Below are 19,841 nucleotides of genomic sequence, written 5' to 3' on the forward strand. Positions count from 1 at the left end.
TTTCCATATTTCACACATACCTGTGTGATAACTGATGTATGATATAAGAGTACTTGTGGTGGATTGTTATATAAATCAGTGCTGTAGGCAGAGGCTATGAACTATGGCAAATATTGTAAGATGTTTATGTTTATTTGTGAAAGCTATTCGCAACCTAACCCTTTGACATGTTTGTTTTCTTAGCTAGAAATCCTTTTTTCAAAGTGTAATTTTTTTGATAAATTGTCTTCAATACTTTTTTCCATGACTACAGAAAGCCTTGACTGCCGTCAAATCAGCGATGAGGCTAAGAAGGCTCTCAAGCATAGCAGCCAGTGACCTCACTGCCTTCCGTCAACGCCACCTACAATCCAAGAACAAAGACACCGCCACCTCCGGTGAGGACACCAACAAGAGCCCGGAGGAGAACGGCCAGCAGGGACAGGAAGATGAGAACCAGACAGGTGAGGTGGATGTTTTCCTTGCATGCTCTGAGGAAGATGAGGCAGAGGAGGAGGAGAAGAAGGAAGAGAAGACTAAGAAGACCAGAAAGACTGCATGCTGGTCAGGTCCAGAAGCCACACCCCTCACAAACAGCCTCGTCGATGAGAACCTTGCATGCACATCAGACCCACCCCAAATAAGAACCCCGGCACAAACCACCCCAGGTCCTCCTCCCGAGCATGACACATGCACGCTGAAAACCACGAGTGATGAACAGCCCGTCTCCACGGCATCAGGTATGACAGTCTGTGACATGTGCCCGGATGCATGTATCTGTAACAGTGCACGTAAGGTCGAGTCTAACTCATCTTGTGGTGAATGTAGTTGTTTGCATGATCCGTCCCTTGTACAGTGTTGTGATGTCAAAGAAAGTGACATGTCGAATGACTTTGTGCAAAGTTTGAATCCTAGTGAAATTGAAAATGAAAACATTGACTCAGTTTGTGACTTGCGTCCTGCGTCCCCAAAGCATAACAGTCTGCAGATTGAACAAGTGCTCCCACTTGAAACAACTGACAATCAGGATCTGCTGGATTTGTGTGACTTAGACCAGAACTGTAATTTAACTGTGAGAGAGACAAACACTAATCCGTCCAAAGCTCTACCCAGCATGGAGAATATCGTACTTCTAAAAGAATCTTTAGATCTGGTACAAGAAAATTCCATGATCGAGACTTGCCAGAGTGATGGCACCACTGTGACTGTCATACACAGCCCAGCTATTGCTGCAGTGTCATGTGAGTGCAGTTTGTCATCGGATCACGCCACTGCCATGGGAGAGGATGCACCGATGGAGACCATGACGACCCTAGCAGCTTGCTACACTGAGATCGTTCCTGATCTGGATGTCGGGGCTGTGCCTCCTGGGGAAGCCTCAGCGGAGCTAGAGAGTATGAAACTGGAAAACCTAAAGTCAGAGGAGTCGGAGTTTGGATATGAAGGGGCTGTCAATGGAGAGAAGGAAGGTGTTACTGAAGAAAACATGTCTCACCAAGGTTCAGGAGGTGCAGCTGGAGAAACAAACGGTGTGGATCAAGATATTCACAAGCTTGGGGAAGATCTACAGAAACAGAGTGCTCCCGTCTACGCCAAACGCAAATGGTCCAAGACAAAACTTTTGTTGCCCTGTGCCCTCCGTCGCATTCAGGAAAACCGAGAGCTATCGGTGGAGGAGCGTTCCCTTGAACAACCACCTAAGAAAGATTTAGACCATAACTCCAACATGCCACCCTCTCAACTTTCCAGTAGATGGTCCAAGGAGTCTATGGATTCGGTGGATCTAGAGGATGAAGTCGAAGACGAGAGCATGTCAATGTCGCCCGATGTCATGGCCTTTGATTCGCGACACTGCGCTGAAAAGAAACGTAACAACATCCCAAAAGACGCCGTCCCAAAGTTACTGTCCATCACCGAGCTCATGATGAAGCTGGCTCGTGACAGCAAAAAAAAGAAAGAGAACGAGAAAGACAGCAAGACACAGGCCTCGCCGAGCGGAGTTGGGAGGTCCCCGGGTGTGAGATTCCCATCGTTGTCGTTTAATACAAGTATGGACCTAGACGCTAAGGGTCACTTAGACTTTCTGGTTTGTGAAGTAGATGAGCGTCTCAACTTGGGGAACTTTCAAAAGTGGTTGTATTTAAGGTACAACCGAATAGTCAGATTTATGGCTGGTGTAATATTTGGCCTACTCTTCGGTGCAGTTTGCCGTATAATTTTGTAAGCATGAATTTTGACCCAAAAGTGGTTTTCAGTTTTGAAACCTTGATTTGAGTCATTTACAAAGTAAGAGCGTGTTAGTGGGCAAATTGTTCACTTCAAATTTGGCTGAAACTGTAGTTAAGGGTTAAGGGTTATAAATTATCTCAACTAAAGAATAATGGAATTAAAACCTTAAATTGTGCTTTACAATATCCTGAAAGACATATTTGTTTGGAGGTTTTAACTTGTTTTGTTCATATGGAATTTCTAAAAAACTTTGTTACATAAAAACACTTTGACAAATATAAACTAAAAAAGAAGTTTTTTAGCACAATTCGGGATGAGACCTTCACATGCTAAAATTATGAAACTGTCAACCTAAAGAAAATATAGCTCTTACATTGTAGATCTAATGGTTTCCTTTGGACAACATTTTTCATTTGAGCTTTTCAGCTAGAAATTTGTCAAAGAAAAAGGTGTTATCAGAACAAACTTTGCAGTAAGGGCCACAGAGTTTTAATGATGGAAAATGTTTGGGTGGGTCATCTGTCTTTGCTAAGCAATATGTTTGTGTGCTCAGCAACGTTTATGAAGTTTTTGACTGAAAGACTTATTTTTAAGATTATCATGGTTCGCCCTCAATTTGTAAGTGACTGTCCAGCAGGAACACTTAGCGTGTCATGTCACTAGTACATTAGCTTTTTCACAGCCCTAGTAAAATTTCAAATGAATTGGTAATGCTCTCCAATGCTGAACAAGCCAGCTGGACTACTTGATGTGCGTTTTGACTGGTCCTGTATTGTTTTAACTGAACTCCCTGTTCAGGGAAAACATTTGCTCACACATTTGAATCATTGTCAATCCATTTTCTTCTGGATGCTAGCGGAAACACTATTCTGTAATATAGTTGATGGTGCAATTTTATTATGAAAAAGCTTAAATTTAAAATCTGATTATTTGAAATCAGGTTTCCGCCAACGTTGTGCTATTTCTTGTGGAGGGAAAAAAAAAGAAGAAACAAAATTAAAAAAGCTATTTAATTTTTTGTTCTGAAGGAAATGAAATCTGCTGATAATTAATGACTAAAATCTCTACAAATCTATGACAGGTGTGGAATACAGCTGTTCTTTCAAAGTTGATGCATGAAAAAGTAATTGCCATGTATGCATCAGTTTGTATAAAGTAAAAAGGGTTTTGGGGACAAATCAATCGTTATACTAAGATGTTTTTCTGTAATAAACAGACAGGTTTGTTCACACATTTTTTTATATTTATAGTAACTGAAAAGAGGCAAGTTCAAGTAATTCAGAGTTTAATTTCTAAAGCAGGCACACAATTTTAGTAATTGTTTTTGTGCTGTTTTGCACGAAGCATCATTGTCTGTATAAGTAGTCATTATTACATTGGATTAATGTCCTTGACATTTTCACATTCTGCTGTTTGTTATCCCTATTGGTATAATTTAAAAATACTGTTAGGTTTTAGACTTAAAAGGTGCAGCTTGCCCAAATTGGAGCAGCTGGAATCCACTTTTATTTTATTTTTTGATTTATGTGCGACTTAAAGAGAAAGAGGTCTGGAATTAAAGGGGGTGTGTCATGATGATCAAAGCTGGGCCCAAAGCAAAGAATTGGCGCTTGTGGAAGCAAAGAATGCTGCGCTTTTGTTCACGGGTTAGCTGGGAATTTTGGCCTGTGTGCGTTATACTCAACGTTCGTTACTAGGCATTTGTGCTAGTGCAGAAATTGTTGCAGAATGGGGATCGTAAGCGCAGAATTTGGTGGTAAGCAGAGCAATGAAACTGGGCCTTCTTGTTTGAAATTGTTTATGAGTTGGTAATTGGGGACTAGAATACTTCCTTTCTTAAGTTATTTTTGACCAATCACAGAAACTATATTGACAAAATTCCATTACAAAACAAATAGGCTGCAAAATGCATTGGCATGGCCATCCATTTGCATCGACCAACTTTGCTTCAATCTTAGTGATGTAGATTTAGTGACTTCTACATGTATGTAGGCGAAGTATGCTTTGGAATTGAAAGTTCCCTGATAGTGCAACTGTTGTAATGTTATGCTGAAGTAGTTGTATCTAAATTATTACTGTGTCTATCTATGCAAGGTATTTATTAAATTATATCATTTTTCGAATGGAAATTGAGCAGTTTTACCTTTTTAAAAGGAACACGTTGCCTTGGATCGGTCGAGTTGGTCTTTGAAAAGCGTTTGTAACTGTAACTGTTATAAAATGCATATGATTAGAAAGATATTTTAAAAGTATCACTCGAAGTTGCATGGTTTTCCTTTTATCTCGTTGAGCAACACGGTCGGTCGTTTATGTGAGTCAAATTTTTTACTCCCATAAACGGCCGACCGTGTTAGTTTGCAAAGTAAAAGGAAAACCACGCAATTTTGAGGCAAATTGGTGTGGATCATTGTATTCTACTTTTTAAACATCTTTGTAACCATTATATGCGTTTTATAACAAACGGCTACAAACACTTTTCAAAGACCAACTAGACCGATCCAAGGCTACATAATAAGTTGTAGTTTTTCACAAGAGAAACACAAATAAGGATGTGATTATATATTCTTTCTACTTTTTCTAGTGATATTTGTTAATAAAACAAACTTTCTCTGCATGTAGATGAATATGGCATTCAGCAGAAGTTTTTTCTTTAAAAAAGAAAAGCCAGGAAATCTTCATACGGAGCGGTCGAACAAAATGCGCATACAGGGCCAATTCCATGGCTCTGCTTACCATAAGCACAGAATCAGCACTTACAGAAGCAGGGAATTTCACGGGTAAGCGGGGAATTTTGGCTTATGGCGTGCTTACTCCACGTTATTAGGCATTCTACGCTTGCAAGGTTCGTGCAGAAACTCGGCGATTGTATGTAAGGCGGAAGCAGAGCCATGAAATTGGGCCCTGGTTCTAGACGGCTATTAATGTTTCCAGCTTGCTTGAATGTGAGGGAAATGAAATCATGCATTTGTTGAATTTGTTACACCGTCTGTTGAACTGAAATAAAGAGATTAAAAGGGTTGCTTTAGAAACCTACATCTCGAATATAAAAAGTTTTGACTTGGATTGTTAGTCTCCCCAATACATAATGGCAGAATACCTTGTATAGTTTTTTTCTCTCTGTTAATTCATTTTAAAAATATTTTCCCCCCACACAGTTCCTGTTTGACATCCGCAGTTGTAACTGTTATTGTCCCGTGGCATGCCTGGAGGATACACCAAAGTTCTTTGAATTTCCGATTTTGTGCTCCAAATACTGATGAACCCAGTTATATGTTTATAAGTTGGCTGACATGTTGCAACTCTAATTCATAATCTAACTAGGAAAAAAAAATGGTTTGCCCTTTAATGTTTTCATTGACTAGCCAGGAGGACCAGTTAGATTGACATTTCACTGGTCCTCCATCATCTTGACTGGTCCCCATTTGAAGGTGTTCTTTCAACATTGTCAAGGAATTGTATTCTCAAGTACTTATCTACAATCAGTCAGTGGGAAGTTAAACTGGCTAGCTGGACTAGTTGGACAGAATTTTGACTTGTCTTTGGATGTTTTAACTCAGCATTTGGCCAGCATACCACTGTTCAGAGAGAACACTTAAAGGGCCCACTATGATAAAAATTAAGCCAGCTAAACATAGGGGCAGTTTGATGAGGAATGCCAATTTTCCATCATTGTGCATGCATTTGCTTTATGCACCCAGTTTTTAGTTTGTTTATTTGCTCTAACATACATTGTGAATTAATTACTTGTTTTGTGATTTACATATACCTAGCTTTCCTCTGGACTGACGAGACTGTTTGAATTGGTAATGATTAACTTCAATACTTTCTGCCTGGGTTTATACTAATATTCACTGCAATACTGTGTCAATTGCCTGTCAGTGTATGTGATTATACATAGTAAGTTAGTAGATAAGTTTTTAGAGCGCCGCCATAATAATCCGGAGGTTCAAGGGTTCAAGGGAAAACCCACCCTTGTTTCCGCACGTTTCGCCATGTCATGACATGTGTTTTAAATAAATCTGTTATTCTCGATATCGAGAATTGATAATTGTTTTCTCAAAAAGTAAAGCATCTCATAGAATAATATTTCAAGGGAACTCTTTCTCCATTACCTTCTGTAAACCCTGTAAGTTATTTGTAAATCTGTGAACTTTTAATTTTTGTTCTGTTCAGAAAGTGTCCAATGGCTTTAAACTAGGAGCATGATAAAACTGCCTAAAACAATGGAAATGATGAACCTGCCTCTGCTGGCACTTTCCTGGCTATACAGTAGTTACAGATTAAATGGCTTCTGACTGGCACCCTGAACAAAAACACTGACAAAATATAGAGACACCCATGATTAGGGCTATGTCGCTCAGTTCAAGCCCTGCTCATGTCAACTTGTCTTTCATGTTCAACCCAAAATGTCAACAGCAACAAACAAATTTTATATACAACTGAATTAATTGCGTATGGAATCTGACTTTTCTTTTGCAATTTACACAACTCAGAAGGTCCCCCAGTTTTCAGTACGCATCTACAAGAGACAATCATCACCAAGGGCAATGACCTCATACTGACCTGCTGGGTCAAAGGTCATCCTCGACCGACGCTACGCTGGTTCTGCAACGACAAAGTGCTGGTTGAGAGCAAGTGCGTCCGGCAGATTCTGGACAAGAAAGGCAAGGGGTCATTGAAGGTCATCAGAATAGATGAAAGTGATTCCGGGATGTTTAAATGTATCGCTACAAATGAACGCGGAAGTTCTACAAGCTGTGCAAAGGTTACTGTAGTAGGTAAGCTGTTATATGTTGGCAAAAATCCTGCGAGACCTTAACTTTTACAATACTATTTGTGGTTTAACCATACACGGATGTCTGTTAAGCACGGTTTACTCCCAGTATGTCCTGTGAAAAAGTGTGAAGTACATACACATCTTCAATGTGAAGTGTGGACCTGATAACCAAAATAGATTCACATGTTTGGACTTAAAACACTATGTGGACTCCACAAATCCACACTGTGTTTTTTACAGTGTTGAAGAATTGTCCACAGAGTGACTCCAACACCGAGCCGTAAGTACATGGAGTTTATCAGTGTATGCGACTTTGTGTTGTACTTGTGGCATCGGGCAAAACAACCTTAGTCAAGGCTAGGGGAAGTGGGAGGGGGGATGGAGGGGGACTTTAAAGTACGATAACACTCTCTGTGTGACCTTTCTGAAAAGTTGGACAATTCCTAAAGGCATTTTACACAAACGTGTTGTTGATTTCTAAGGGTGTTTTTCTTTTATTTCTTATTTACTTAGTATTTATTATTTACTAACAATCAAGAGAAATTGAATGAACGTCCCATTGGAACAAAATATCTGAATGCTCTCTTCATGAGTGAAGCCATTCGAATTAAAGCATCTTGAAAATGAAAAAATTAAACCATACAGCGACTGAGAACAAGTTGCTGTACAAGAGGCAACTAGAATATTCCTTGATTTTTGTTTTCTTTTTTTTCCTAATTTTCTAGGGAAGCCAGATGCCCCATCAAGGCCTAAAGTAGCACAGGTTGCAGCCACAGAAGCAGTGGTGACGTGGAAATTCCCTGCAAGTAAAGTCCCCATCACTGGTTTCAGGTTACAGTGCAAGAGAGAGGGTAAGTTTTTTTTAATAAATATTTTGTCAATCTAAATCGAGGCGTTGTCTAAGTTTCTGCCTGTACTGATGACATTCAGAGACAAAAAGAGTAGCTTTACCCCTTATCTTCATGTTGCCTTGGATCGGTCGAGTTGGTCTTTGAAAAGCTTTTGTTATAAAATGCACATGGCTAGAAAGATGTTGTAAAAGTAGAATACAATGATCCACACAAACATGCCTATTGCACGGTTTTCCTTTTTACCTCGTCGACTAACACAGTCGGCCATTTATGGGATTCAAATTTTTGACTCCCATAAATGGCCGACCGTGTTAGTTCGCACAGTAAAAGGAAAACCACGCAATTTTGAGGCAAATTTGTGTGGATCATTGTATTCTACTTTTAAAACATCGTTCCAATCATATGCATTTTATAGAAAACGGTTACAAAACACTTTTTATAGACCAACTCGTCCGATCCAAGGCAACGTGTTCCTTTAACAGCTCAACTTCTACAGTCATCTTTTACAATAGTGTGTCACTGCGCTTTTCATCATTAGTGCCCTGGTCATTGAGCCAGTAGTATTCCTGTAACCTTTCTCAGCTCCCTGGGGAATATCCAGCCCCGGGCTGCTGTTGCGCTTCGAAAGGCTTTTTTCCACACACAATATCAACCTCTACAGGTCCCATTGATACCATTGGTTGGTGAGATACAATTATAGTTAAGCTCTTGCTCAAGAGCACAAGTGTCATAACCGGGATTCGAACCCACACCTCGATGGTTTAACCACCAGAACTTGAGTTTAAGGCACTAAACCACTTGGCCAAGACACACCAAAAGCATAGTGGCGGCAATTCTGACCTACATGTACTTGTACATGTATTCAACCAAAATGGTCACTGTTTAGTGTTTAGCTCATGCCTTAATTTTATATGTTTATTTAGTGCCTATATTTTTCCCAAGTTCACTTTAGTCTTGTATAATTTTTTTTATTTTGGGATGAACAAAGAAAAATTGACTAGAGCGGGATTTGGTTCAAATCCCGCTCAAGAAAAATTGACTAGAGCGGGATTTGGTTCAAATCCCGCTCTAGTCAATTTTTCTTTGTTCATCCCAAAATCATTTTAAAAATGTACCCAGTCAGTTTCCCTTGTGGTTTATTATTTGATAAGTATAATTTTTTTAACAAATTGATTTTCTCATGTTGGTTTTAAAGATAGTTGTACCACAAAAAGATCATTACAAAACTCGGCACAATCAAAGCATGCCTGGTTGTCCAGTTACACTTCATAGCATGGTCTTTAAAGTACTAAGGTTACAATTCGAGACAACACAAAATAGGCTTCCCTGAAAAAAGCATTTCGTTCTTTACAGATGACAAACAGTGGCATACAGTTGATGATAAAATACAGCAGTGTTTTAAGCATGTTACACCGCTAATACCATCCACGGAGTACCGGTTCCACATAGCATGCTGCACTCAGCATGGCATCGGTCCCTACAGTCGTTCATCTGTATCTACTATGACATTACCAATCGGTAAGTTACACACAGTAGCAGGAGCGCAAGACCTAGGCCCAATTTCATAAAGCAGAAATTTTGTGGGGTACCAGCATGGTTACTGTAAGGTATTCTGGCTGGTTACCTATTTTTTGCCAAGCAAGATTTGTTTGTGCTAAGCAAGTTTTCGTAGAGGCTTTATAAAATTGGGCTCGCTGGGTGCAATTACATGGCTCTGCTTACTAAATTCCGCGCTCATTATGTCAAGCTTATTTCCCTGGTTAGCAGGGAATTTTTGCTTGTGTGCTTGCTTATTCCACGTAACTAAGCATTCTTCACTTAAAGACAGTGGACACTTTTGGTAATTGTCAAAGAATAGTCTTCTCACTTGCTTTATCTCATCATATGCATGAAATAACAAACCTGTGAAAATTTGAGCTCAAGCGGTCATCAAAGTTGCGAGATAATAATGAAAGAAAAAACACCCTTGTCACACGAAGTTGTGTGCTTTCTTAGGCTTGATTTTGAGACCTCAAAATCTAAACTTGAGGTCTCGAAATCAAATTTGAGGAAAATTACTTCTTTCTCGAAAACTATGTTACTTCAGAGGGAGCCGTTTCTCACAATGTTTTATACTATCAACCTCTCCCCATTACTCGTCACCAAGAAAGGGTTTATGCTTATAATTATTTTGGGTAATTACCATAGTGTCCACTGCCTTTAAACAGCTAGCGCAGAAATGTTTGTTAAGCAGCTTTTTAAAATTGGTTCATGACTCCTTGACTCACTTTGGACACTATTGGCAATTACTCAAAATAATTATTCGCATCAAAACTTGAATACTTGGTAACGAGTAATGGGGAGAGGTTGATAGTATAAAGAAGTAATTTTCCACGAATTTGATTTTGAGACCTCAGATTTAGAATTTGAGGTCTCGAAATCAAATTGGTGGAAAATTACCCCGAGTGAGAAGACTGGTCTTTGACATTTACCAATAATGTCCAGTGTCTTTAAGATGAGTTTTGTATGTCACATTTGGCTAAGCAGTTGAGATTTCTTTGTGAAATTGGCACCTGGTCACACAAGTGGTGTAATCTTTCTCTTCAATTTGTGTGATTTTATTTCTTACTAACCTTTGATGTGCTTACTCACAGGATCACAGCCTTTAAGCATAGACGTCATCTCCAAATTCCAGACGTTATCGAGAAGTTGCAGTCTTGACGAGGATCGGAAAACCACATCTAAGGAGATTGTTCTGGATAACTTTGCTAATGGAGAACCCGAAGAGCATGTTGATTTAAATCTCAAGGAGAGCTTACCGCAGAAGGTTTATGATTTCAACATTGAAATTGGAAGGTACGTTAGCAGAGTCCTTCATCAGTCTGAACAAAAAAAAACTAATGGTCAGGAATTTTTTTTGGGCCAATCTACTTTTAGGTTGAAGTAGTAGTTGGTAGTTGGTGTCTTGCCTCGCCTACCACCTCTGGGACCCAAGGTTTTTTTTTTGGGGGGGGGGGGAGAGGAAGATAGGTCATTTTCAGAGCTGCAAACTCTCCCTTTTCGCAGAAAACTCCCTGAAGATAAACCAATTTGTTCATGTTTTGATGGACAAATTTGAAAATCTCCCTGACTATGGAAACTTTCTATTGGGTTGCATGTAATGCTAAATACCTCCTGATTGTTGTACAAAATCTCTCCGATTGCAAGATGCAAATGTTGGCAGCTCTGTATTTTATTTTTCAATCACAGAGGAAGGTACGCCGTTATACGTAAATGTTACAAGTACAGTACTGGGAAGGAGCATGCAGCCAAGATAATGTTCTCCGAAGCTCCTCCGAAAAAACAAGACCTCATCGAGTATGAAATTCTCAAGGAACTCAACCATCCGAATATCTTACAACTCCGGGACGCTTTCCTGACAAAACGATTCTACGTGCTGGTCACGGAACGTTATTACGGCGACGGTGTTCTGAAGTATTTGACGCAGAGGGACAAATACTCAGAGGAGCAAGTCGCCCGACTCATTCAGCAACTACTGGGCGTGCTCGCGTATTTGCATAAGAATAGAGTTGTCCATCTGGACTTGAGACACGACAACATTGTCTTGGAGAGCAGGAGGCGGGATAATGTCCGAGTCATTGATTTTGGGTCGGCTAGGAGGATGGAGGATCTAGACGGGATGAAGATGAAAGGATTGGATTCTTTGCCAGAATTTATGGGTAAGTGAAATAAGATTATAGTAAGAAAAATATAAAGATGTTCCAAACTTCTTACCAAAAAAGTGACTTGTGGAATAAATGCAAAAAGATGCATCGACCCTAGACTTTGGACATTAGTACCTAATGCATTCATTTATTTTCATTCATTCATTTATTTTATTTCCACAGCAAAAATTCGGTATTGCTTTTAATTATTTGCTTTATTTGCTTTTTTATTTGCACAGCTCCTGAAATTGCTTCTGATGGTCTTATTGAGTATGAGACAGATCTTTGGGCTATAGGGGTGTTGGCATTTGTGTGGTAAGTTTATTCAAGTAATTACATTCATTTCATCCTACACCGATGTGTGATACCTAGTTTATACTCTGTGCTTTCCAAGTCCTTTATTGAGAAATTTAAAGGCTACTTAGGTACTTAGATTCGATCCCACAACCCCCACATTATACAATAGGTCTATTTGGATCATAAAAGTAGCAGTTAGTACTTTAAGACCTGGCCAGCCAGCACTTGCACAGAATTTAAATTGGTGCTCAGAGGTGATAATTAGCACTTAAAGACACAGGACACTATTGGTTATTACTCCAAATAATTGTAAGCATAAAAACTTATTTGGTAACAAGCAATGGAGAGCTGTTGTTAGTACAAAACATTGTGAGAAACGGCTCCCTCTGAAGCCATGTTGGTTTTGAGAATGAGGTAATTTCTTACTCATATATTCAAAGGCTTCATATATTCACAGGTTTTAATATCTTGGTAGGCATCTGAAAGCAAACATTTTTCTGCAACAAGGGTGTTTTTTTTGCATTTTTCTTTTGCAACTTCGATGACAATTGAGTCTTAATTTCACAGAGTTGTTATTGACACCATGGAGGTAGACTACCATACACATTGTGAAACAGGCTGGCCTGTGTTGCCAAATACCACAGATGTTCTTAAAGACCAACAAATATGTCATAACAAAAGGAACAGGTGGGTATGGAAAGGAACAGTTTAAAGGGGAGAGAAAGCCCATCTGTAACAACACCAAGTGAGAACACTGGTCTTTAACCATTTTAACTATTATTGAAAGTGTCGGGTGTCTTTAACCAGCAGACATTTGTTTATAGCTCCACCATTAATCAATGTTTCTTGGACCTTATCTTATCAGGCTAAGTGGAACATCACCATTCTTAGGACGAAATCGAGAGAAGACGATTTATAACGTCACCAGGGTCAAGTTCAATATACGATACCTGTATAAGAACTGCACACCAGAAGCAAGAGATTTCGTCTTGTCTTTGTTGAAAAAGGAGGCTATGTAAGTTCACTTTTTCCCATCTTATTCTATACCCATTTTCAACATAAATGCAGGGCTCACCCATTGCAATTTTGTATATAATTTGTCAAATTTTTAGCAAAAACTGCAAGGCTTACTACCCCCTTACAATTTTTTTTAATTTTGGCAGATTTTCAGCAAAACTGCAAGGCTCATAAATACCCCTTTAGATTTTCTTAAATTTTGGCCCATTTTTACCAAAAATGCGAGGCCAACCCTTACAAGTATCTTCAATTTTGGCCTATTTTCAACAAAACTACCTTGCCATTAATTTTCATATATTTAGTTTTTATTTTCATGATTTTCACAAATTTCAGCCTGAATTCTACCAAAAAGCAAGACACACTACCCCTTGTGATTTCTTTTTCAAATTTTAGCCTAACTTACTCCTTGTAATTTTATCCAACTTCACCCAAATGTTTAACAAAATGAAATGCCTACCCCTTCCGATTTTTGCTCAATTTTTTTGTTTGTCACTTTATTTGTTATTTGTTTTGCGGCAAGCATGGCTTTTTGAAACAAATTGTTCTAATACTCATGATAATTTTGTTGTTCCCAGTGATCGGCCATCAGTTGATGACTGTCTCGCTAGTCCGTGGCTAAACAGCACACCAGAGATGAAGAGCAAACGTGAGAAAGCCCTCTTCCCGATCCGTAAGCTCAAAGCTCAGCGTACAGAGTACAAAATGCGTCTCCTCGCACTGCAGACAAGAGCAGACATGTCACTTCGGAGATACTCCTCAACAATTGAGCTGAAATCACCAGGTCTGCCTGGGTCCCCAAAACCAAAGAATGGCGTCGTTAACTCACTGGTCTGCCCTAAGATTGAGCGTTGATCATCATGTGTTGATCAATGAGCGGTTAGACTTGATTCAAGTTTTAGATTGCGGTTATTCTTTTGCATCTCAGCCACGAAAAACGCCCCCACATTATTAGCTATCACGCGCCCTATAAATTGATCGTAGGCTAAATGACGAAGAAATATCACAAGAGGGCGCTGTTTGTAGCAGCTATCAGGACGACTAAAAGCCACGATCAAAGACTTGGAACAGTCTAGTGAGCGGTTAGTGCTATTTAAATGTGCTTGAGTTTTTATTAAGAACAGAGCCCAATTTCATAGAGCTGCTCAAGCAAAAAATACTGCTTAAAAAAAAACCTGCTTTGCAATAACGAGCAAGAAAACAGTCACAAGTTGTACTTGTGGCATGGTATTTTAGCAGGTAACCTTGTTCTGGTTAGCATAATTTTTTTTTGCTTAGCTTATTTTTGTGCTTAAGCAACTCTATGAAGTTGGGCCCTGGCTTTAAGAATGCTCAATTTTCATTGACAACAAAAGTATAGAGCTGTATAAAAAGTTGTTATATGAGAGGTGTTAAAATGCCTTATTCCGATTCAAAAAATATAAAAAATATATAAAAATTGTAAATAGAAATGTTGGTGTGCTGAAGGTTGCTCTCTGATGTGAAAAAAAAATATATTAGTTTTTACTTCTTTCAGTGAAGGAATTAAATAGTCGCTTTCATCTGAGAATGTCTTTGGTTGCCTTCTATTGGCCTTCTGGTGTTGCCCAAGTCAAAGAGATGGGCGTAAAGGTTGACTAAGGAATGAGCCAGATTTGGGGAGTGTAGAAATATTCTGAAAGGTTGTTTATTTACAAGCTGGTTTATTGGATCTTCAACTTACAAGCAAGAAATTTGCCAACCTCCTCCAAAACATAGCTCAAAAAAGTAAAACATTGTAAATGAACACAAAACTAAGAGGGGAGAAAAGCAAAGCTACTGGGCCGCTCATTGTGTTCACCAGGAATTTGATTCATGGAACTTTACTTGAAATTGAAATCTTGAAATCTTGAAATTGATTTAATCGCATTTTAAATATCCTCACACAAAAACCACTTTCTCATTTTGGGAAATCACTTTAATAACGCAAGTGTTAATCAGTCTTCCTTCAAGGATGTTTTTGCTTTTGTAGAAGCATCGTTAATATCCTGCCTTTCATACGTCATTAATAACGAGGTCATGATGTGAGCTACACAATTAGGGCAGGTGCTAGTGTTAATTAGTCTCGCTTCAAGGATGTGTTTTGCTCTTTGATGTATAACATAACATCATCAACATCCTGCCACCATCCATCTCCCGATGGGGTCAAGACCAGAGCCAAGTTTCATGGCTCTGCTTACTGTGGCAAAAAACCAGGGCATTCTACTAACACGTCAAGCATATTTCACAGGTTTGCAGGGAATTTTGGCTGGTGCGCATACATACTCCAGGTTACTAGGCGTTCTCCGCCACACACGCTTTGCAGAGTGCTATTTATAGTTTTAAAAACCCTTCACGTAAATGAAAGGCTAGTATCTCTCTAGCTTATTTCTACTATACTTGAATTTTGAATAGTTGAATTTGATAGTTGAATGAATGTACAGTTATTGACGAGTTGTGACTTGCAAATATCCTTTGGCAGAATATACTATTTGATGAACAATTTAAAAGTTGATTTAATTACCATTGTTTATAATTGTCAATTAGGAACATTGATTACTCATTGGTTGAATAATGTAGTGTATTATACACGTAGATGTAAGATAGCTTATTTACTCTTGCATTTGCATTTGCGTTGTATCCAGTTCACGGGGCGCATTCAGAACATTGTGGTGTAATGAAATTTAAACTGTCTCGGTTTGCACGTTGCATTCCCTATAAGTCGGGCTAGTACACCACCCCCCACCTTGCATGACTGTACATGTTCATCTGACACCATAAATACTGTAGGATAGCGTGGGGATACTCTCAGAACTATGAGGTTCATTTCGCTAGCGTCTCCATGAACTGTAAGACGATAGCGGAACGAACCTATAGCTCTAGGAAAAGAGTGTGGACGTTTACATTTCCATTGATAATTTAACAATTGTGTAAAGTAGTCTGTAGAATAATGTACACTATACATGTAGCTGTTAAAGTATTTGAGCAGTCAGGTTTCAAGAAGCGATATAAAATGGGTTTCATTGTAAGCTTTTCATATTCATTGTGCCCCGTTAGTGACAACACTTAACTTAGTGCTAGTATTCTTTGCTAAGCAGCATGACAGTCTTGTGAACTTTGCAAATTTTGCTTGAAAATGCGCATGTTGCAAATTTTGCTTGAAAATGCGTACAAGGCTATAGTCTTGTGTACTTGCAAATTTCGCTTGAAAATACGAACAAGGCTATGTCTTGTGTACTTGACAAATTTTGCTTGAAAATGCGCATGTTGCAAATTTTGCTTGAAAATGCGTACAAGGCTATAGCCTTGTGCGCATTTTCAAGCAAAATTTGTGTACTTGCAAATTTCGCTTGAAAATGCGAACAAGGCTATGTCTTGTGTACTTGACAAATTTTGCTTGAAAATACGTACAAGGCTATAGTCTTGTGTATGTTGCAAATTTCGCTTGAGAATGCGAACAAGGCTATAGTCTTGTGTACTTTTCAAATTTTCCTTGAAAATGCGCATGTTGCAAATTTTGCTTGAAAATGCGTACAAGTCTCGTGAACATTGCAAATATTGCTTGAAAATGCGTACAAGGCTATAGTCTTGTGTACTTTGAAAATTTTGCTTGAAAATGCGTACAAGTCTTGTGAACTTTGCAAATATTGCTTGAAAATGCGTACAAGTCTCGTGAACGTTGCAAATATTGCTTGAAAATGCGTACAAGGCTATAGTCTTGTGTACTTTGCAAATTTTGCTTGAAAATGCGTACAAGTCTTGTGAACTTTGCAAATATTGCTTGAAAATGCGTACAAGGCTATAGTCTTGTGTACTTTGCAAATTTTGCTTGAAAATGCGTACAAGTCTTGTGAACTTTGCAAATATTGCTTGAAAATGCATACAAGGCTATAGTCTTGTGTACTTTCCAAATTTTGCTTGAAAATGCGTACAAGTCTCGTGAACGTTGCAAATATTGCTTGAAAATGCATACAAGGCTATAGTCTTGTGTACTTTGCAAATTTTGCTTGAAAATGCGCATGTTGCAAATATTGCTTGAAAATGCGTACAAGTGTGTACTTCGGAAATTTGGCTTGAAAATGCGTACAAGGCTATAGTCTTGTGAACTTTGCAAGTTTTGCTTGAAAATGCGTACAAGGCTATAGTCTTGTGAACTTTGCAAATTTCGCTTGAAAATGCGTACAAGTTTTGTGTACTTTGCAAATTTTGCTTGAAAATGCGTACAAGGCTATAGTCTTGTGTATGTTGCAAATTTTAGTCTTGTGTTTGTTGCAAATTTCGCTTGAACATGCGTACAAGGCTATAGTCTTGTGTATGTTGCAAATTTTTCTTGAAAATGCACATGTTGCAAATTTTGCTTGAAAATGCGTACAAGGCTATAGTCTTGTGAACTTCGCAAATTTTGCTTGAAAATGTGTACAAGGCTATAGTCTTGTGTACTTTGCAAATTTTGCTTGAAAATGCGCATGTTGCAAATTCTGCTTGAAAATGCTTACAAGGCTATAGCCTTGTAAGCATTCTTGTGTATGTTGCAAATTTTACTTGAAAATGCGTACAAGTTTTGTGTACTTTGCAAATTTTGCTTGAAAATGCGTACAAGTTTTGTGTACTTTGCAAATTTTAGTCTTGTGTATGTTGCAAATTTCGCTTGAAAATGCGTACAAGGCTAGTCTTGTGTATGTTGCAAATTTTTCTTGAAAATGCGTACAAGACTTGACAAATTTTGCTTGAAAATGCGTACAAGGCTATAGTCTTGTGTACTTTGCAAATTTTGCTTGAAAATGCGCATGTTGCAAATTTTGCTTGAAAATGCACATAAGGCTATAGTCTTGTGTACTTTGCAAATTTGCTTGAAAATGCGTACAAGTCTTGTGAACTTTGCAAATATTGCTTGAAAATGCGTACAAGTCTTGTGTACTTTGCAAATTTTTCTTGAAAATGCGCATGTTGCAAATTTTGCTAGAAAATGTGTACAAGGCTATAGTCTTGTGAACCTTGCAAATTTTGCCTGAAAATGCATACAAGGCTATCGTCTTGTGTATGTTGCAAATCTTTCTTGAAAATGCGCATGTTGCAAATTTTGCTTGAAAATGACACAAGTCTTGTGAACTTTGCAAATTTTGCCTGAAAATTCGTACAAGGCTATAGACTTGTGAACTTTGCAAATTTTGCTTGAAAATGTTGACTTTGCAAACTTAGGCCCATTTTCAACAAAAATGCAAGGCTTACACCTTACAATCATTAACCAATTTTAGCTCAATCTTGTTTTCTTCAAGCCATTGTATAGATCTCCTTCAATCTGACTGATGAAACTGAGAGATAATTGATAATTGATTTGTGCACCTGTACGCAACTTCCTATAGCATCTGTTGATAAGAGCTAATCTGTACACAAAATTGTACACATATGTACTGATTGAAATGAATGTTCTATTTATATATATACTACTTACTTATTGTTAAATAATTTAAGACTTTCTTATTGAGCTAAGATGTGACCCTTACACGTTTTATTTACTTTGCTTTAAAGTACTATTGTAGAATAATATACAAATTTATCGATCATCCTGAATGTTCTTAATAAATAAATGGTTGGAAGTTGGGCTTTGTGAAAGTGTACAATAAAATTGCTGCTTTAGACGTAGCTTTGCTGTTCTCACTGTTTCCTGTAAAGTTACTAGTATAACCTTGGCAACATCAAGTACAGCACGTTCTTCTTGACAGAAAACAAAATGTCCGCTTAAAGCCATTATACAACAGTATTGTCCAAGTCCCACTATTCCTGTATCACATCTTATATATAAAATAACAATCCTGTGGAAATTTAGGCTCAATCGGACATCGAAGTCGGGAGAAAACAACGGAAAAACCCACTCCTGTTTTCGCGCGTTTCGCCGTGTCATGACGTGTGTTTATAACCAATTCCGTAATTCTCGCTAACGAGAATTTATATTGTTTTACAGTTTTCTCAAAAAGTAAAGCATTTCATGGACTAATATTTCAAGAGAAGTCTTTCACCATTACCTTCTGTAAACCCTGTAAGTTATTTGTAAATCTGTGAACTTTTTTCTTTTTTTCTGTACGGAAAGGGTCCAATGGCTTTAAAGAAAACGATGAGTAAATAAATGTAGGTACTGTGCCAAAACTTGTTGCACTCAATTTTCAACCAAGAACAAACCAATACACATCCATACTGAAAAACATTTGTTGTAAGATCACTTAAAGGCAGTGGACACTATTGGTAATTACTCAAAATAATTATCATCATAAAACCTTTCTTGATTACGAATAAAGGGGAGAGGTTGTTGGTATAAAACAATGTGTGAAGCAGCTCCCTCTGAAGTGACGTAGTTTTCGAGAAAGAAGTAATTTTCCACGAATTTGATTTAGAGACCTCAAGTTTAGAATTTGAGGTCTCGAAATCAAGCATCAGAAAGCACACAACTTTGTGTGATAAGGTGTTTTTTCTTTCATTATTATCTCGCAACCTCGACGACCGATTGAGCTCAAATTCTCACAGGTTTGTTATTTTATGCATATGTTGAGATACACCAACTGTGAAGGCTAGTCTTAGACAAAATACCAATAGTGTCCACTGCCTTTAAAACTTGATTGTCAGGAATGGATTATAGTGTTGGAGAATCAATCATCATTTTTTGTCGCTCCTTCCTTGGTAAAATAATCTAACGAGCAACAGAGAGCTGATGATAGTCAGTGGCTTCCTCTGAATAAGTAGTTTTTGAGAAAGGGGTAATTTCTCACTCAAATAGTAAAAGACTTCAGGCCTTAAGCCTTTTATTAGGCATCCTAAAGCACACAAATTTGTGTTACAATGGTGATTTTTCTTTCATTATTCTCATGCAACTTCGATGACCAATTGAGTCCAAATTTTCACTGATTTGAACATATGTTGAGATACACCAAGTGAGACTTCTGCTCTTTGACAATTACCAAACGTGTCCAGTGCCTTGAACATAAAAAATCAAAAACGATATCAATTCAAGTTGAATGTTCA

At 38.2% G+C, this 19,841-nt stretch overlaps 1 protein-coding gene across 1 annotated transcript in view; it reads left to right on the plus strand.

Annotated features, from left to right (window-relative positions):
• LOC139940153 (protein Obscurin-like) overlaps window positions 1–13,716 on the plus strand; it is a 115,686-nt gene extending 101,970 nt beyond the window's left edge. Inside the window, 9 exon segments of the mRNA XM_071936440.1 lie at window positions 254–719; window positions 6,702–6,986; window positions 7,711–7,836; window positions 9,190–9,354; window positions 10,470–10,671; window positions 11,065–11,534; window positions 11,759–11,834; window positions 12,682–12,831; window positions 13,409–13,716. Coding sequence (XP_071792541.1) covers window positions 254–719; window positions 6,702–6,986; window positions 7,711–7,836; window positions 9,190–9,354; window positions 10,470–10,671; window positions 11,065–11,534; window positions 11,759–11,834; window positions 12,682–12,831; window positions 13,409–13,685 — 2,217 coding nt within the window. The 3' untranslated portion in view covers window positions 13,686–13,716.
• Window positions 13,717–19,841: the final 6,125 nt, after the last annotated feature.

This window comes from Asterias amurensis, chromosome 7, assembly GCF_032118995.1.
Source record: "Asterias amurensis chromosome 7, ASM3211899v1".
NCBI classification, from domain to species: Eukaryota; Metazoa; Echinodermata; class Asteroidea; order Forcipulatida; family Asteriidae; genus Asterias; species Asterias amurensis.